Consider the following 18,997-nt stretch of genomic DNA (forward strand, 5'->3'; position numbering starts at 1 on the left):
AAGTGAGTGCAGGCTTTGACCGACCAACACTTGAGCCAGCGGGGCTACAGGAGGTTGTGCAGAGGGAATAAATACGGCCAATGTGCAGCATTAGTCAACAGTGCCAACAGGTTTTCGTGTGACGGGTTCAGACCTCTGGGAACTCACAGGAGCCCAACTGGAGGAGCACTTTACTGGTGAGCAGGAGCGTTAGTTACACAAACAATAGGAAACCTTCAGGCATTGGTCCAAGTCAGAACTCCGCAGCCGAGTGCACAGCCAGAATCTAAACACATGTACCCCATATAATAAAGTGCAGTGAACAGGAAGTGACCATATTCGGACTGAGGAGTCTCTGCTGTTGACCTGTCAATCAGCTTGTAGCCCCGCCCTAAAGCATCCCCTGCTTTAGTCTGTTTGACTCTAAAAGACCATAATTTACTAAATGAACATCATTCTGTATTGAAGAAGACTTGAAACTAGAGATTGAGACATAAACTCATGTTTACAATGTTTACTGAGGGAATAAATCAAGAGAGAAGTAGAGTCATTTTCCATAGACTTCTATTCAACCGGAGGAGTTGCCCCCGCTATTTACAGATCGCGGATTTTAAAAATAAAAATGAATACAGTTTCATTTGTGAGAGTTAAAACACCTGAAGTTCACTTTGCCTCTTGTCACATAAAGAGTAGATAGAAATGCAGATTTGTTGTTGTTGACGCATGTTGTTGTTGTTGTTGTTCTCCGTCTCAGTGGGGATGCTGAGTCCCAGGAACCTCCGTGTCTCAGATGAGTGGTACACCAGGTTCAGGGTGGCCTGGGACCCGGTGGCAGCTCCGGTCCAGGGATACAGACTCGTCTACGCTCCTGCAGGTGAGCCCACGCGTAACCTCCACGCAGTTTATCAGCTCAGTGGAGGATTTATCAGTTACCTATTTGAAATGAAGCCCATGCTGGTTGCAGGTTGAGTCAGTTGAACATGTTTTGGAAGCCCAGAGAGGTAAAAACCCATCCTCTCTCTCATTGGACAAATCGCCACTAACATCTGGCTTTTGTCTTCAGTGTGTAAGGTGACAATCGGCATTCAGGGACAAAATACAGTAATTATTAAAGTATGTATCAGCTTTGGCTCCAATCAAGAGTGTAGGAAACATATTCATCCCTTCTCTGGCAAAATGTAATGTGATGTCTGTTGAAGTAAATTTAAAGAAAATCTAATTATCAAAGATTTAGACAATTATTATAATTTATCAACACACAAAACATGCAATTATTATGCCTCCCTCAAAGACACTAGTCTCCATTGACAAAAACAACAGTTTTACCTCGCTGATTGCCGTGAAAAAAACTGTTGAGAAAAGAGAATAAGAAAGGAAAAGATTAGAGAACAGTGAGAAGGCTTGGCAACTAGTAAGTAGCAAATTAAAAAAATAGAAAATACATCCTAAAATGTATACTTTTCAATCGCTGTATTCAAACTTTCTACATGACCACACAAATATAGAAAAACCAACACAGGACTTGTCTTTTTTTGTGTTTAACATTTCTTAATAAAATGTTTTTACATTTGTATAATCAGGAGCAAAAGATCTCATATACTGCTTCGTTCTGAAGGTCCACTTTCTAACACAGCCTTCATCAGGAGGCGGATGTGGCTCAAGTTGGAGATGAATCTGTCCTAATGCATGAAGCTTGTTTTGATTTCACGCAACGCACTTTTACGACATCCCTCCTCCGCGTTGGCTTAAAGCCTGAAAAGTAAAGGTTTCTCTGGGACAGAAAGCGAGTAAGTGGACCTTGAGTCTGATTGTTTCACTCAGATCGGGAAGAACAGCTCTTAGTTGAACGTGAAGTGCAGAATGCTTCCCAGAGATGTGATGGCTCTGCAGACTCTAATGTTCTGACTGTGAGACACACGTTCTCACCTTCTGCTTACCTTCCAGGCACCAACCAGCCCATGGACTTCTTCGTGGGTGACGTGACCTCGTACACACTGCACAACCTGCTGCCCGGAACCACCTACGACCTCAAGGTGGTGGCTCAGTACGTCGGCGGCATGAGTGGGCCGCTGGTCGGGGAAGGAACGACACGTACGTACAGGAGCTGTGTGGGAAAAGAGTCCTGCTGCCATGAGACGACAGTCCGATATCCACAACAATCACCTTTAAATATAGTCCGATATCCACAACAATCACCTTAAAGATAGTCTGATAGCCACAATCAACTTTAAATACAGAGACGTGGAAAACATTGTTGTCAGAGCTGATTTAAGTAAAAGAAGAAAACTTGACACGTGACTTAAACGTGCGATATGTCATCTTCTGCCACTATCGATCAGAACAGTGATAGATGTTAGTTTGTTTACGTGGCGAAGAAGCGAGGGATCATGGGAGTTGCTGTCTTCTGTGACAAGAGACGTTTGCTCAGCTTCTTTCTCTGGAAATGTACGATTCACGATGAATCAAATCTGAAGAGGCCTAAAACTGGACGAAAAGTAAATTCAAGACTTTTTCATGCTTCTGGCAGAAAACCACAAAGCTGTCGCATGGACAAGAGGATTCAAATGATTTCTCAGGTTCGAACATTGTTGTCCAGAACTCAACAACGTGGCTATCGGAGGTTTTTATTGGGGAAAACTTGCATATGAAACGTTTAACTTGACCTTTGAGTTTCCATTTAAACCATTTAAACTCTTCCAGTCAGTGCTCGACATTCAGAGACCTTGAAGTGTCTCTTCCTTAATTGGTTGAAATGTGGTTTGTCCTTCATCTGCAGTGTACCTGAACGTGACCAACATCGAGACGTACGGCGCTGACCACGACAAGTTCTGCATCAAGTGGACTTCTCACAGGGCGGCCACGTCATACCGCATCAAGCTCCACCCCCTGGACCGTGAGTCTCCTCCCTCTATCACCACATCCTCGGGTCTCGGGGTTTTTAGCTTCTGATGCCTCGGAGCCGTCTTTCACAATGTGAGATCTGAGGAACAGCAAAAGTCCACTTGGACTCTGTGACCTCGCACAGGGCGTGTTTGGCCAAGACGCAAAAATGTGTGTGCTAATTATGAAAATGTTCCCAGAAATGTCTGAAAGTATATAACATGAGGAAGTGATGACATTTTGGACGGACGTGGATTTATTTTTCTCAAAGCCACTGGGTTCAGTTTATCACCATGAATTATGGATATCAATTAACAGTCAGGATTCACAGCTGTAAATCCTGACTTTGAGAAGCCGGAAAGCAGCAAATGCTTTTGACATGTTTACTTTATAAAGACCTTCTGTGGTTAAATTGTGGAAATAATTCCTGAATAACCCGACGACAGCAGACTAAATACTTCCCCTCCACCTGATACGGATGCTCTAGATTCATGTGTGCACCTGATCCAGGTGCTGTGGGTCCTCTATAACACCCAGACCCTGATCCCACGGGACTCGTCTGAGCTGGTGCATGTCGTCATGTGACTCCCAGCAGATGTCTGACCTCCAGATAAGGTCACCACTGGAGACGGGCGCTCCACAGCGTTCAGCTGTCGACGAGACTATTTATCTCCAGACCTCCTGCTCTTTGATCATCACCCCGAGCGGGATGCATACGTCCAACCACCGAGCTTTTAACTGTGTCTGCAGATTACATCCTTTTCAATCACTGCGGCGGGGCTCTGAGTCCCATCTGGTTTGCGTTGGCGGGTTGGCGGTGAGAGAGGAGTAAAGAACCAGGAAAGGGAGCTCCCGTGGTTGCATATCTGTGTGGTCGTCATTAGCCAGTGGGGATGCTGTGACGGCTGCCAAAGCAAACAAGGGGTTGCTAGTGAGGCAGACGAGGACCGCGAGCTGAGGACCAGGAACCCTGCGTCGCTGCTCTGCTGTCAACCAGTCAGGAGGAGAACGTGCTGCTGTATCATCCTTCAGGATTCACATTCAGTCAGCTTCACTTGAGCCGGGGGCCACTGTGTTGGAGCAGATTGAGGGGCCCCGTGTGTTCTCTCCAAGAACAATTTATATTAAGTGGCTTCCATCATCGGAGATATTTCGGAGCTCATTCTGAGAGCATTAAGTCTGAATCTGACAAAAGGGTTCAGAGCACTGAAGAGCAGTGATGTTCGTCCCGTAAACAGGTGTTGTTTGTTTGTTTGTGCGTGAGTGTAAATAGGAACGCTCACTGTCAACACTTCGCTGCCGGAGGGAAACATTTCAACCTTGATTGCTTTCAGGGAATCTAATCTGACATCAAGTGATCTTTTCTTTATTTATTATTCTTCCTCAGTTAGCAACTAAACAGGACTTGACAAACACGCCGGCTCTCTGCATGACAGACACGAGGAATAACTTCTTCACTTTATTCATCCGGCGTTTATTAAAAACAGGAGTCAGAACCTTTTTTCCACACAAACTCAGACGAGACGAACGGAGAATAGGAAACATGAAAAGCATCAGTTTGCTAAATGAGCGACGTGTTTGTTCTGTTTCGGTGCTTTTGTCCGAGCTCGTCTTCCTGATGAAGTTCAGTAGTGGAGTTTTAAGTGTTTATTCTTTATTGATTGTTACTTATGAATCTTTAAACATCCGCCCCAGACACAGATATGTGTTTTCCATCTCTGAACACGCAGATATTTTTCATTTAAATATGTGTAACTGTTGATTTTATGTATATTAGAAATATATGAACCCTCGATATATACTACTACTACTAATACTATACTGGCTGTCGATTGGCTGGTTGTGATGGTGCAACCCCCTGAAGGTAAAACCAGAGAAGCTAAACACATTTTTGAGTAAAGGGAGAATGAAGTGTGCAGAGAAACGCTGAAGATTTTAAACCGGTTTAGCAAAGATTTCAATCAGTCACAAACTAAGAATCTATCGGAAAAAAATCTTAACATGTTGACTGACGGTAAAATGTTGCAAAATAAAAGTAATTCTTTGCATCATTTGCTGAAACCCAGGCTGAAGTTTGGCAACACTTTGATCCGGTGGGTCCAGTTGTTCTTTGTAAAAGCCAGAACTGAGAGCACCTGGGGAGATGGTGATGCTATCACAGCCCTGGAGAGGTACGTAATAAAGGAAAATCTCGGTTTTCACCACTTAAATGAATCTCTCATGATGATTCAGAGCTCAACAGCGATATAAAACCTGCTGGGTGTGGCGAGCAAGACTGGAACGGCCACTTTCCATCCGTCCAGTCGCCTCTCAGCGTCCTTCCTCCTCTCACTTAGCGGATGTGGTTGCACAACACGTTCCCCTCCGAGGGCTGACGGACGGTCCCAAGAAGATGTTCAAATCATCCGCTAGTTCACGTCTTTCATGCACACTGCATCGGCAGCAAGCTGGCCAATCAACGTGTTCATCAGGATATGATGTTTCTGCAGGAATTTAACCCCCGAAAACGAATCAAAGATGGTTCCTCCAGAGATAAACCACCTTTTGAATGTTTGAGGAAAAACAGCCTAACAAAGCAAGAGGGAGTGGAGCGTCCTCTCAACGGAGGGTCTTTGAGTGGTTGAAAATAAGTGTTTAACGCGACAGATTTGCTAGACGTAAAGTCAAATATGTATTTATAATAGTGTTCTCTGCTGACCGCTGGATTAAAGAGCTTCTCTTCCTCCTGCAGCCTCCAGTAAGGGACAGCATGAGATCACCATCCCCGCTGGTGTTCCGCAGTACTGCTTCAACGGGCTCTCTCCGGACGCCCTGTACAGCGCCACCGTCTTCGTCCAGACCCCCAACCTGGAGGGTCCGGGAGTCAGCGCCAAAGAGAGGACGTGTAAGTCACTTTAAACCTTTATTCAAATGTGACTCTGAAGACGTTTGCAGCTAAATGCTCGTCTGCTGAGTCATGGAAAAAGGTTTTATGAGATTCTTTTCCAGAGTCAGTGTTTTACTACAGTAGATGTTTGGAGAACCAAGACGGGGAAATATGCTCTGTACACACACACACCAGACTCCATTCACAAAAACAGTGATTTAACCTCTCTGGACTCAGGAGCTGCTGCTCTGCTGCAGCCTCACATGGTTAGTTTGGGTGTGTTATTGGTGTTATTGTGTGGCTCTGGTGTTAGTGTGGATTCACCTAAGTCGCACAACAACACAAACACACAACAGATGGAGGCGGCAGCAGAGCAGCAGCTCCTGAGTCCTGAGAGGTTAAATAGCTGTTTTTGTGAATAGACTCTGGTGTGTGTGTAGAGAGAATAAAGATAACGGCTAACAGGCTAAATAAAGCACTTAAACTGTAACTGTAATAAAACATGATAGCCGTAACAAGTATCATCTCTCCAACACGCCCGGTCAGCATGTGGACCGTGGCGTCTGAGATATGAAGCGTGACATCACCGATCAAAACAATGACATCATCACCCGACATGTTTACTGTCGTCCTGTATTTATTAAAAACATGCTGATGGCAGTTTTTATTGTTTTTGTTTCCCACAGTGGTGAAGCCAACGCCGGTTCCGACGCTCCCGCCGACCCCGCCTCCCCCTGCCACCGTGCCCCCAGCGTGGGCAAGTAAGTGTCTCCGAGATCCCAGAAGCATTTGCTGCCTGTGAACAACGTTACCGTCACTTTGCTGCTCAGCTGCGGCACCAAAAACAATCTATATATCTGGACAGAAATATGTGAACTGTCCCTTTAAGGCCCGGCCACACCGGCGGAGAAGAAGTCCAAACATGTGCCAGGTCTTCTAAATAGTTTGCCACATTCCAACAAAGACGTTTTTTCCTAAAAACTCTCAGGGGAGGAACCTGGATCGAGTCTCTTCGTTCGTGCTCCACTCTGATTGAAGACTCTTCTATTTTCTGTTTTTAGCCCCCGAGGTAAAGACTCCTTCGGGACCCGAGTCGTGCCAGCGGGCCACATGTGCACGCGCCCGTTAAAACGCAGACGGATCAGTTCTCAGAATCACTTTTGTGTCTTTTGCCTTCGTATGGAACCTGTTTGTAGATGCAGACGGTTATTCCGAGGAACTCGTTAACGAGAGCTCACTTCTCAATCCTGCTGCTCACCAAATGTTGTTATTTTAAACTCTTCTTATTGGTGATTGGTATCCCCGCCTGTATTATTCTCAAGCAGCACTGATGTCGTCTAGTCTGCTGGACCCTTGACGTCTTCCTTCTTCTCCTCCTGCAGTTTGCAAAGGAGCCAAAGCCGACGTGGTCTTCCTCATCGACGGCTCCTGGAGCATCGGAGAGGACAGCTTCACCAAAGTCGTGCACTTCGTCTCCGGCATGATCGCAGCCTTCGACGTGATCGGACCCTCTGGGATGCAGGTGGGTGGAGCTCAGTGGATGTAGAGGAGGAGGAAGAGGAGGAGGAAGCCAGGGTGTTAATTAGAGGATGTTCAGAAGCATCTGACAACAGGAAGCATGTTCTGTTTATAAGATGTTTTTTCCACTGAGCTCTGCAGATGTGATAAAGTAGATCTCTTCCTACTTGAAATGGTTCCAGAGGGAGTGGCAGGTTATTGATCACTGTAAGTAGTGTATTGATCTGATCGGTCCGCTTTAGGTCGGATGGGTCAGTAGCAGCCAAACAGTATTAACATAACTAGCATTTTGATCATTTAGACCAGTGGTTCTCAACTGGTCTGGCTCCAGGACCCACCATCACCCCTGAATGACAAGCCCCGACCCAAATCGAGGAACATAACTCTTAACTTCTCAAATGTATTCAATGAAAAGATGGTGCAGTTTGAACCTGAGATACAGAATAGTACAGAATATGTACGCCAACACAAAAACAAGTTTAATGATAAACCAAAACGAGCAGCTGGTGGCGATGCTAGAGAGGGAGCTATTCCCGTTTACACTCAATTAGCTGCATTTGAATTAAAAAACAAAAGGTGCATCTTCAGGACACGAGGTATTACAACATACATAACCATTCAGAATCTTCAGCCATTTTTAAACAGACTCAACAGCTTTCATGGACAAACAAAAAAAGTCCAACTACTAAGAAGTAGTTTCAAAAAGACTCAAATGACCTAAACACTTTACTATGGAAAATGCTCACTACCAAGATCTTGGCACAGTTTTTGAAAACATCTGGTGTTCTTTGCACTTCGTTTAATGTTGTTTACCACTTGGATGACATCTTGTAGTGTTCCATGAAACACTGGGACCATATCCTTTGGTGCCAGGGCCTCTCCATGCAAAAAACAATAGTGCCAAGTTGCATTCGGAGCTTTGTCAAGAATTCTCCTCACGACCCCGAGTTTTTTCCTGTCATGCAGGCAACGCCATCAGTTGTGAATTTTATATTCAGTAGGCTGTTAAATTTAATCATCCTAAAAACCCAGAGTCTCCCCCATTTTAAGATTATTTGACCCAACCTGGCACACGCTGCTGAAAACATGGAGGGGCAGTGCAAGAGAAGTTGAAACCAGAGCCGGAAAAAAAACAACACTCCTCTGCATAAAAAAAGTCCATAGGATGAAAACAAATTTAATATTATTTATTTATTGATTTTTGCCCAGGCAAAGGCCCGCGACCCACTGGTGGGTCCAGTGATTCCAGTTGAGAATCACTGATTTAGATTATAATACAGAAACTGTGATCATAAAAGGGATGCTCACTCAATAGACTTTAAACATTTTGGTTTTAAATGTCTTTATGTACTTTATTGTTTATTAATATTAAAATTAGAGCCATTGTTGGTAAAAATAATAATATATATATATATATATATATTTATTATTATTATTATTATTGTAAAGGAAAAAAAAACTACTTCTGAAAATAGTGTTTTTCCTCATGTGACCTGACCTTGTGTCATGTCACCTGACCTCATCCCTGTCATGTGACCTGACCTCATGCCTGTCATGTGACCTGACCTTGTGTCATGTGACCTGACCTCATCCCCGTCATGTGACTTTCCCAACAGGTGTCGTTTGTGCAGTACAGCGATGAGGCGAAGACGGAGTTCCGGCTGAACGCGTACCAGGACAAAGGCGTCGCCATGTCTGCGTGCCATCAGATCCGCTACCGGGGAGGAAACACCAAGACAGGTTCGATTCCCACGCCGCTCAGCGTGCGCCGTGTGCTTGTGTTCTCTCCTCTGACCTCCCTCTCCGTTGAGCAGGCGTGGCCCTGAAGCACACCTACGAGAAGGCCTTCTCCCTGGAGAACGGCATGAGGAGGAACGTCCCCAAAGTGGTGGTCGCCATCACCGACGGGCGCTCCCAGGATGAGGTGAAGACCAAGGCCGCCAAGCTGCAGCACGCAGGTGAGCGAGCGAGACGTACCACGGTGTCTCGATCCGCCGAGCTTCCAACCACGAGTCTCTCTTTCGTCGAGGAGGGAAAGAGCAGAGTGGACGTTGCGGTTCGTCTCTGTTAAAGAGGAACAGCTTGTTCCAATCTGAATGATGGATGCTGCTGAAGCTGCTCTGGTTTCCCTCAGTCTGGGAGGCATTTGACTGAAATCAGAGCAGTGAGCTGCTTGTTGCCTCTCAACAGGCCAAAATGTCTCTCAACCCCAAAGATCGCTGAAAGACATGAAAGAAATGGATCACAGCCTGATGATTTAAGACTCGTCGTCTTTCCGGCACGATTGAACGAGTCGTGCCACCAAGTCAAAAGCTTAAAATTGCGATATTTCAATCAAAATCATTTTTTTCCGACACGTCTCATTTAGAATTTCGCCACAAATAAACCGTGTTCGTGACTCACTCGTCACGGGACAAAGAGTCTGTGAAGCTCACACTGAGAAGTCAGGAGAGAACAAAAAATCATAAATGTCCACAGATTATATCTAAAGATTAAAGATTTCTCAGTCTTTCTCCAAATAACTGGCTCATGTCTGTGTTTCACATGTTAATCTCTTTGTGCATCGTCCATACAAGATCACGTTGTAGGAACCAGAGTGGAACACATTGTATTTATAATTTTTTCTCTATTTAATGGCACAGTAACTGTTTTATTCTCTCTCCTTCGAGCCAACATTGTTTCCGTAGAAGCAGGACGTGTGCTCTTCGATATAGAGCTCAGCGGGTTAACGGTTCTCTACTGTGTCTTCAGGCTACAGCGTCTTCTCCATCGGCGTGGCCGACGTGGACTTTGTGGAGCTGCAGGAGATCGGCAGCAAACCCAGCGACAGACACGTCTTCGTCGTGGACGACTTCGACGCTTTTGACACCATCAAAGAAAACTTGATCACCTTCATCTGTGAGACCGCCACGTCGTGTGAGTCTCCACCCGCCGCACACGGACCAGGGTTGTTGGTAAGGTTCTGTTGTCAGGAGCTGACTTTGTTCTCTTCTTCTGGTTCCCCAGCGTGTCCCCTGATCTACCTGAATGGATTCACCTCGCCAGGTGAGTGGAGTGCAGCACCACCTGCAGCCTCCAGGCCTCCTGGCATCCGGCTCTCTAACCTCCGGCTGCGCTGTGTTTCAGGCTTCCGGATGCTGGAGGCCTTCAACCTGACGGAGAAGACCTACGGCTCCGTGAGGGGCGTCTCCATGGAGCCCGGCTCCTTCAACAGCTACCCAGCCTACCGGCTCCACAAGAACGCCTTCCTCAGCCAGCCCACCACGTGAGTCTGGACGTCGTGCTCTGCTGCTCTGGAGGGAGGTTGTGCGGTCGCTTCTCTGGAGGGAGGTTTCACTTATCTTGTCTAGGATTTAGCTGTAAAGCCAGAAAGAATAAACAATACAAGTAATGGAGTTATTAAGGCCGATGCCAGCGGGGCCCAACTAGTTCTCAAAGCTACTAGAGCCGGGATCAGACAGGTTTGACTTCACGGTCCTAACCTTGAACAAATGGGGAAGGTCGTTCAAGGTCGTGCTGCACACTTTAACAATACCTCACAGTCTGTTTTAAGATAGAAAAGGTTATTTTATATATATATGTGTGTGTGTATATAACTTCAGTAGGATGTAAGCTAACAAAGATAATAATAATAACAATGTTCATTTAGCACCTTTTAAAAACCGAGTTCACAAAGTGCTTTCACGGGCAAAGCAGTAAAACAGCAGAGAACTCAACAAGGTCAGAGGTCAACGCTGATAAAACAATACAATAGATTAAAATAATACGGTAAAAAGACGACGTTGCGTGAAGATGACTGCGGTGTGTTTGGTCTCACGAGAGAATTTGAAGCCCACCGCTCCCGTTGAGAGTGAAACACGACCTCATGGTGCCTAGCTGCTACCGGAGTGCCGTCGCTTCACGAACTGGGTCAGTAGATTTACGACCAGCGCGAGGTCACGACCAGCAGAACACCCTTCTTCCTCCAGCAGAACATACTTCTTCCTCCAACAGAACGTACTTCTTCCTCCGCCAGGACACCGAGTGTACACTGAGCCAGAACAACAGAGTTGTTACTGTTCAAAGAGACAAATGAGAAACATCCTGAAAGAGCCAGTGTTGGAAACATGAATACAAACCCTTTCACTCCTGTACAAGTCGACACACATCATTCTAAGCGAGTTTATCTGTTGGGTTTAGAGGTGAAGGAAGTATTCAGCCCCGTTACTGCAGTAAAAATTACTAATACAACGCCTTGAAAATACTCCACGGCAAGTAAAAGTCCTTCATTCAAGACCTTACTGAAGTAAAAGTATTGATTGATGAGTAAGTAGGTTTCTTGATTAGTGTTACTGCTGCTTTAGTTTGAGATGTACAAGTACGCATGTGTACTTTGAGGACTTTGACTCTCTGGATCAGAGTTTTCCTAATGCTCCATCTCTCCGTGTCTCCGGAGCAGCGAGATCCATCCCGACGGTCTTCCTCACTCCTTCACCGTCATCCTGATGATCCGCTTGCTGCCCGACTCGCCTGGCGAGGCCTTCGACATCTGGCAGGTGTCCAACAAAGACCACCAGCCCGAGACCGGTGTCACCCTGGACCGTAAATATCTCCCTGTGTTCTCAGTGTGTGTGTGTGTGTGTGTGTGTGTGTGTGTGTGTGTGTGTGTGTGTGTGTGTGTGTATGTGAGAGAGAGTGTTACATAATACTCTTCACACAAATTAAGCAGCTTTTAAAGGGGCAGTACACTCACTACGTTTCCACGATTAAAAGAATATTCCAGAAATATTCCGGGTCACATGCAGCGCTGCGGCCTTACGACCCCGTGACGCACGCTTTACTGCCACGCTGCTCCTGTGGTGAAACCCTTGTTGTCACCGTTTTCTTCTCTGTTGTGCACGGAGCTCACTTTGCTTTGTGTACATACACAGGAAGTGACCGTAGAAAATCCCCAAACTTTCATGTGAGTGACAAACAGTGTTGGGGTAGTTACTCAGAAAAAGTAACACGTTACACGTTGCTAGTTACTTCTGAAAATTGTATCTAGATTACTTTACTAGTTACTGCATTTGAAAGGTAACTTCACTACTAGTTACTTTACTTTCCATTTTTTTAAGCAAATGTCCAAATTAACTGCAAAGATACATTTTCAATAATAATGTATTATTATTAATTAATATAATTTCCAATAATAATAATCGTGCGAGTCACACGACACTTCCTGCATGAACAATCTACCGTAAACGTCGGGTTACGAGCCGATACTACCTTCGGTCAGAGTCCCTGTTAGCTCCCCGCTGTAGCCGGCTGGGGCTCCTGCTAGCGCTACGTCACTTCCTCGCTAACTTCCGCTAGCTCTCCGTTAACTTCCGCTAGCTCCCCGAAAACCACCGAAGATAGCGGGACCAGGCTCGACACCCGACTTGGGCAGAGGGGTCGTGGGCAGTAGCAGTAGTAGTAGCAGCAGCAGCAGCGGGCAGTAGCAGCAGCAGCGCTAGCTAGCAGCTTGTTGCTATTGTTCATGCAGGAAGTGTTGTGTGACTCGTGCGCCACTAAAAGAGAACTTTTCGGACTGGTAAAAATGGCTTGGGTAACGCAGGAAAGCGCGTTACTGAGGTCTAGTAAAGTAGTGTACTTACCAACATTGAGTGTAATGCGTTACTTTACTTAGTTACCTATAATAGTAACCCTAAAAAAAAACAACCTAAAAACTCTGCATTTGTTGACACGTTAAGTGTTCGCTTCAAGTACGGAAATCTAAATATCTGCTCACATGTTGGGAATGTAGTCAAATAGTCTGGCAGTTTGCTGTAATTGGTTTTATCACGTCAGATGCAGGTTTCATGTTTTTAGTTGGCGGACTTGAAGAATGAAAGTCTTATTTAGTAAACCAGACAGAAAACAGCTGTTCTAGCCCGGCCTTGTGTTCGGGAGCTTGTTGCAGCAGAACTTCCTCAGGACCATGACCTCTCTCTCTGTGTCTCAGCCTCCAGCCAGACGCTGTCCTTCTACAACAAAGACGTGCGCGGGGAGATCCAGAGGGTCACGTTCGACAACGAGCGGGTGAAGAGGATCTTCCACGGAAGCTTCCACAAGGTAACGACTAGAAACCGGCAAAGTGTCGGGATCCACTTCCTGGTGCAGCTTGAGGGGAGCGAGACGAAGCTGGAAGTCTAATCTGTCTTTAACGGCTGAATTCTGCACATAAATTGTTTTTGGGGTGGGCGTTGCCACCATTGATCGACTGGCTCTGTTCTGCGGGAGTCTCGAGGTCGTACAGATGCTGAGGAAGATTCCAGAGATTCCAAACGTATTGTAAATTACAGTCGGAGCTCAACTGCAGACCAGCAGATGTCTCTGCAGATTGTTAAGATAGAAACTAAAAGACGCAGTCAGGCTCCAGCGCTGAGACCCGAGACCCGAGGGCGTCTCATTCTCATTATTCAACCACACCGAATCATGAGGAGATGAGGAGACGAGGGGTTGAGGAGACGAGATGTGGAGATGAGTAGATGAGATAAGGAAATGAGGAGACTCCTCTGTCTGTTGTAACATCGACACAGACTCTGAGAGGCTTGTTCCCTTCACGTCATCGTCGTTTTAAATGAAAGTCAAACTGAAACTAAGCAGGTTATTCTACGACACTCGCTTTGGTTTTCAAAGGCAACTATCCAGCTTTCATCCATTGAGCAGTCAATTAGATTTCTAGTCTATTTTAGTTTACTTAAAAGGTAACTTCTGTATTTTTCAACCTTGTTTTCTTGGTGGCTAATGGGCACACCAGTTTGTTTAACTGGTCCAGTATTGAAGAGAAGGCTGCAGACATCAGCTGAACAGGCATTGATGCAACTGCCCACCTTCAGTGTAGATCAATACAAGAGCTTGTTGTGGCCGCTGACACTCAGATTGTTGGTTGAAGTGTCTGACAACACGATGAAAAGAGAAATACAACCTTTTCCTTCGTCTGTGTCTTAACGAAGTCTCGCTGAAGGAGAAGTCTCGTTCTGAACTCTCGTCCCCGTCGGGTTTCGCTTCTTCCTCGGGTTATTTTTCATCACGTTGTCTCGTCGTAACGACCTAAGCCTGTCAGCGGCGACAACAAACACTGTTAGTGGACGTACGTCATGAACACTTTACAGCCCGTTCAGCATCTGGTGTCTGCAGCCTTCTCCTTCAACGCTGGACCACTTTAACTGGGTCCGATGAGGCTCCAGCAGTGCCACCTAGGCCTGATGGTTTGACCCTGGTGGGAGCTGCCATGTTTTTAAGGCCACCTTTTCTCTGCCACTTGAGATTTAACTTTTTTGAGAGAGTCGTGGCCAAAATGAGCCAACGCAAAGAAACACAAACTGTGTTTCAGTGCACCAGAAATAAAAACACAAGCCTCCAGAGAGACCCTCTCTCTGGAGATGTAGAGGATGTGTTCTGATCCGAGGTGCTGACAGTCGTTTTACGAGCCCTGCTGCTGCATCGGCGGCCCACCAGCTCCTCTGAAACTGGTTAAAAAAAAATAAAAAAAAATAAAAAAAAAAAGCTCTGCTGGGACGCTCGCCTGGAAAATACTGGCTCAGTGTTAAGAAACGGTGACATCAGATGATGACATCATCGGCTCGAGGCGCAGGCGCTCGGTCCGGCCTCATGGTAGCTGACCGCAGAAGGGAATTCTCGCTGCTCGGTGGTTCCGCCTCCCAGCATGCCTCTGGGCTGGAAGCCTCTGAATGAGCTTTAATGAGAGAGGAGGCTGTTTGTGATTTAGGTTTTACCTGCTGCCCTGCAGTGACAGCTGATCCTCTGGATAGATGTATCTGTCATGTAGAATGTGTTTCTCTTTCTTCCCTCGGGCTGGAAAACTAAAGGCGGAGAGATGTTTTTGGTAACTTTTAAAATTCAGCTTGGATTCAAGCTCATTCAGTCAGCTGCAAGTAAAAAAAAGAAGGGAATAAACTAGTCGACGTGTTTGTTTCCTTCCTGATTGAACTTGTTCGTGTCCTCGGAGACGAAGAGAAAGGGATGCAGAGTCGATTCCTTGAGGGTGAAATTCTTCCATTATCTCTTTCCCTCCAGCCGGGGGTCAGAGGTCACTGTAAAGCTCTCAGCCGTGTGGAGATCAGTGTCGATCATCGTGAAGCTTTGATTGCTTTCGCTCTGCTTTCCTCCGAAGCCTCCGGCCGTAATAAAGGGGACTGGACTGAGGACTCCAAAAGATTTAAGAGCCTGTCAGGTGGAGCAGCCAACTGGGACATTTATTAACTCACCTCATGTCAGCATGATTTAGGAAGTTTGCTTGAACCTCTTGGGTCTGTTGATAGGCGACGGGGTCCGCCACTAGTCCCCCTTCAGATGGATGGATCCTCCCACAGATGTGTTTCAGAGACACCTGAAGGCGGCTGATTGTCTCAGTGGTGGGACTGGGACTAGTGAAGCTCGCTGGTAACGAGTGAGCTGTTCTGCCTCTCAGAGAGCAGCAAACCAGGACAGGAAGTAAATATGCTGACTCAAAGCACGTCTGACTTCTTTTTTGAGGTTTTATGCTTCATAAAGCGTGAATGTTCACACGTAAAAAACACGATTATCAGATTCAAAAACTAAGCAAGCAAACAGTTGAAACAAAATAAATGCACATGAAAGAGACAAGTAACAACAAGTACAGTGACCAAATAGTTCATAAATGATAATATCCGCACAAGATCAATATTTTAACCGTTTCCTCAGAGGATCCTTTTCACACAAACCTGACGGCGTTTCGACCACATATCAGGATTGAGGATTGAAGTGAGGACCCAAAATGCCGATAACTGTAATAACGGACAGGCTTCCAACAGGCCGAGGAACGAACAAAAACAGGCATCAAAAACAAGCAGAGGAACGAACAGAGACCAGGGCAGACAATCAACAGACAATCACAGGGTCAGAAAGTGCAGGGAACACAGAGGGACACACAAGACAAGGACTTCCAAATAAAACAGGAAACAAGACAAACCCACATCATGTGACCACATTAGTGATGTCATTGGAAAATCCTTTAAAATGTTAAAAGTTAAAACTTTCTCTCTTTCCTCCTATCACCTCCTCTCTCTCTTCTCCTTCTCTCTCCCTCCTTCTCTCTCTCTCTCTCTTTCTCTCTCTCTCTCTCTACCGCAAAATGACATCACAAGGAGATGTGGTGAGGACGGATCTGAGTGAGGAGAAATGCATTGTGTGTGTGTGTGTTCACTTCGTCGTGCTGAATTATTTCATGATTTTATAGTTTTTTTTAAAGACACATTTGACATCTTATTTACAACAAAGTGTGTGCAAAATAGATTAAAAAACACTTTGTCTCATATTCTACCAAATAGAAGAAAAAAAAATACCAAAGACTGGAAAGACAATCTACTAAGATCATTAAAGGAAATTAACTCAGATCCACCAGCTGTCGTCTATCTGCAGATCTTCTGACTTCAGCTTCCTGGTTGAGGGCTGAAACACGTGGTTCGCTCTGTTCTGGAGGGACTTTTTAAGTGCTTGAAGGGACCTTTTAAGTGTTCTGAAGGGACCGCTTAAGTTCTCTGAAGGGACCTCTTAATTCTCTGAAGGGACCTCTTAAGTGCTCTGAAGGGACCTTTTTAAGTGCTCGGTTTTCAAGATAACAGTGGTGATGAATAAACAAGACATTTTGGCATCTTTAAATGATAGAGAATTGAAAGAAGTGATGCATCATCTCATTTTAAATTCCCAGATTGCTCATATTAACATTTGATCCAAACTTCAACGTCCTGAAAGCGGGTTTTCTCTCTCGTACGTTCAATGAGCAGACGTCACGTCACTAATAACTCACAGGCCATCGGTATGAGAACCAGACAAGAGACTTGGTCGTAGAACAAAGAGAATGTTCCAATAAAATCTCTTTCTTTCTTTCTTTCTTTCTTTCTCTCTCTCTCTCTCTCTCTCTCTCTCTCTCTCTCTCTCTCTCTCCCTCTCCCTCCCTCACCCCAAAGCTCCACATCCTGGTCTCTCCCACCACTGTCAAACTCAACATCGACTGCCAGGAGGTGGCCGAGAAGGAGATCAAGGAGGCCGGAGGAACGTCCAGCGACGGCTACCAGGTCCTGGGCAAGATGTCAAAGTCCATCGGCTCCAGAGAGTCAGCAACTGTGAGTGTAAAGGAAGGAAGGAAGGAAGGAAATATTGTTGTTGTCCAGTACAGACGTAGAGCTATCAAAAAAAACACAGAAATCAGATACAGATAATAATTAAAAAGAACACATGTTTTATAGTAAAAACCTACGACGGCAAAAAGTAAAGAAAGTAAATAAGTAATATTCAGTGTATTCAGTTATATGAAGAGCCATTCAGAGCCTCATGAACCACAACACCGTTTATAATGTTTCCTTCTTCTGTTTTTCACAGTTCCAGCTACAGATGTTCGACATTGTGTGCAGTTTGGGTTGGACCAGCAGGGACAGATGCTGTGACCTCCCATCTATGGTGAGAGGAGCAACTTCTACAGTAACTTATACGTTTACTTAAATTATACATTAACTTATACATAAACTTATATTATACATTAACTGATACATTAACTTATATTATACATTAATTTATACATGAACTTAACTTATACAGATTAAACTGCGGCCAACGGTTGGATCTTTGACTTTAGTGTCCAGGTAATCAAAGTGTTGTGAGGAGCTATTAAAATCTATTTACATTACCACATATACAATCTTTAAACTGGAGGTTTTGGCCTCCAGATTAAAGATTGTCTTCCCTGATATGTTAAAAAAAAAATGTCATTATTGACTAAATAAGGCAAAGAGTTTGCATGTTTTCGGTTTGTGTTGTTTTCTAACCTGAAAGTGAAGAAAACTACTTTTTATTTTTTATTTCCTCCACTCTACGGTGTGAAAGCAACGTGAGCAACAAAGCAGTTTTCTGCTGGCGGCGTCTGCTGGTTAGAGGTTGATCCAACATCTTCTTCTCATAAGATTGTGACTTTAATGTCAGAATAAGAGTTGTTTTTCTCTCTTTAAATCCCGGAAATACAAACCATCGTACTGAGAGCTGCTATAAATCCAAAACAACTCCCTCAAAGTCTCACATCTGCTTTCTTCCTGTTTGTTGTTACATCTGTGGAGCGTCTGATTCCTCTTATAGAAAACCATCAGGCCACCTGCTTGTCCTCAAGCATCTTTTCTTGACGCTTTAAAGAAGCTAATTTAATGCCGCTTTGGAGCAGGAGTACCTATGGCCTCCTGACAGCTAGAAGGCAGACGAGTGTCCTGCATCTGCAGACACTCTCAGTGCCTGACAGCCAACGCTCGGGGCACAGTGATCACCACCAAGGTTTCTCCACTCAGAGATAAATAAACAGCGTGAATATGAGTTGACGTGAGATATAATACAAACTATGCTAAACCTGCTCACATTCATCCCACAGAACGTACAGGCTCATTTGGATTTATTCAGGAAATAATTTATTTTACAATCTGAGTGCATGTAGTTGTTTTTTTCCATCTTTCCTTCAGCTTTACGTCATTACTTAGACGGGCAAATAAAAGGAATCCAGTTCAACCCAAAATGACAAAAAGGCAAAGACACAGTTAATAATAAACCTAAACAACCAGCTGCAGTTAATTTCTGTTCTTCAGTATCTCATCCTGTGTTTTCAATATAACATAATTTTAATATTAAACATGCATTTATTCACTGTTTACTTTTACAATGTTGTCCGCTTGGTGCTCAGATGCTTTCCTTAAAAGGGACAGTGGTTTTTCAGATTAAAACCAAACTGAA

General features: G+C 44.9%; 1 protein-coding gene across 1 annotated transcript in view; it reads left to right on the top strand.

Annotated features, from left to right (window-relative positions):
• col12a1b (collagen, type XII, alpha 1b) overlaps positions 1-18,997 on the top strand; it is a gene marked incomplete at its 5' end in the record, with an annotated part of 114,167 nt that overhangs the window by 82,332 nt on the left and 12,838 nt on the right. Inside the window, 15 exons of the mRNA XM_079214682.1 lie at positions 734-865; positions 1,924-2,070; positions 2,756-2,872; positions 5,591-5,743; positions 6,412-6,486; positions 7,108-7,247; positions 8,860-8,983; positions 9,058-9,201; positions 9,995-10,159; positions 10,250-10,288; positions 10,370-10,508; positions 11,682-11,824; positions 13,209-13,318; positions 17,200-17,355; positions 17,612-17,689. Coding sequence (XP_079070808.1) covers positions 734-865; positions 1,924-2,070; positions 2,756-2,872; positions 5,591-5,743; positions 6,412-6,486; positions 7,108-7,247; positions 8,860-8,983; positions 9,058-9,201; positions 9,995-10,159; positions 10,250-10,288; positions 10,370-10,508; positions 11,682-11,824; positions 13,209-13,318; positions 17,200-17,355; positions 17,612-17,689 — 1,862 coding nt within the window. The remainder of the gene's footprint in view (positions 1-733; positions 866-1,923; positions 2,071-2,755; positions 2,873-5,590; positions 5,744-6,411; positions 6,487-7,107; positions 7,248-8,859; positions 8,984-9,057; positions 9,202-9,994; positions 10,160-10,249; positions 10,289-10,369; positions 10,509-11,681; positions 11,825-13,208; positions 13,319-17,199; positions 17,356-17,611; positions 17,690-18,997) is intronic.

This window comes from Taurulus bubalis, assembly GCF_910589615.1.
Source record: "Taurulus bubalis genome assembly, chromosome: 3".
Taxonomy (NCBI): domain Eukaryota; kingdom Metazoa; phylum Chordata; class Actinopteri; order Perciformes; family Cottidae; genus Taurulus; species Taurulus bubalis.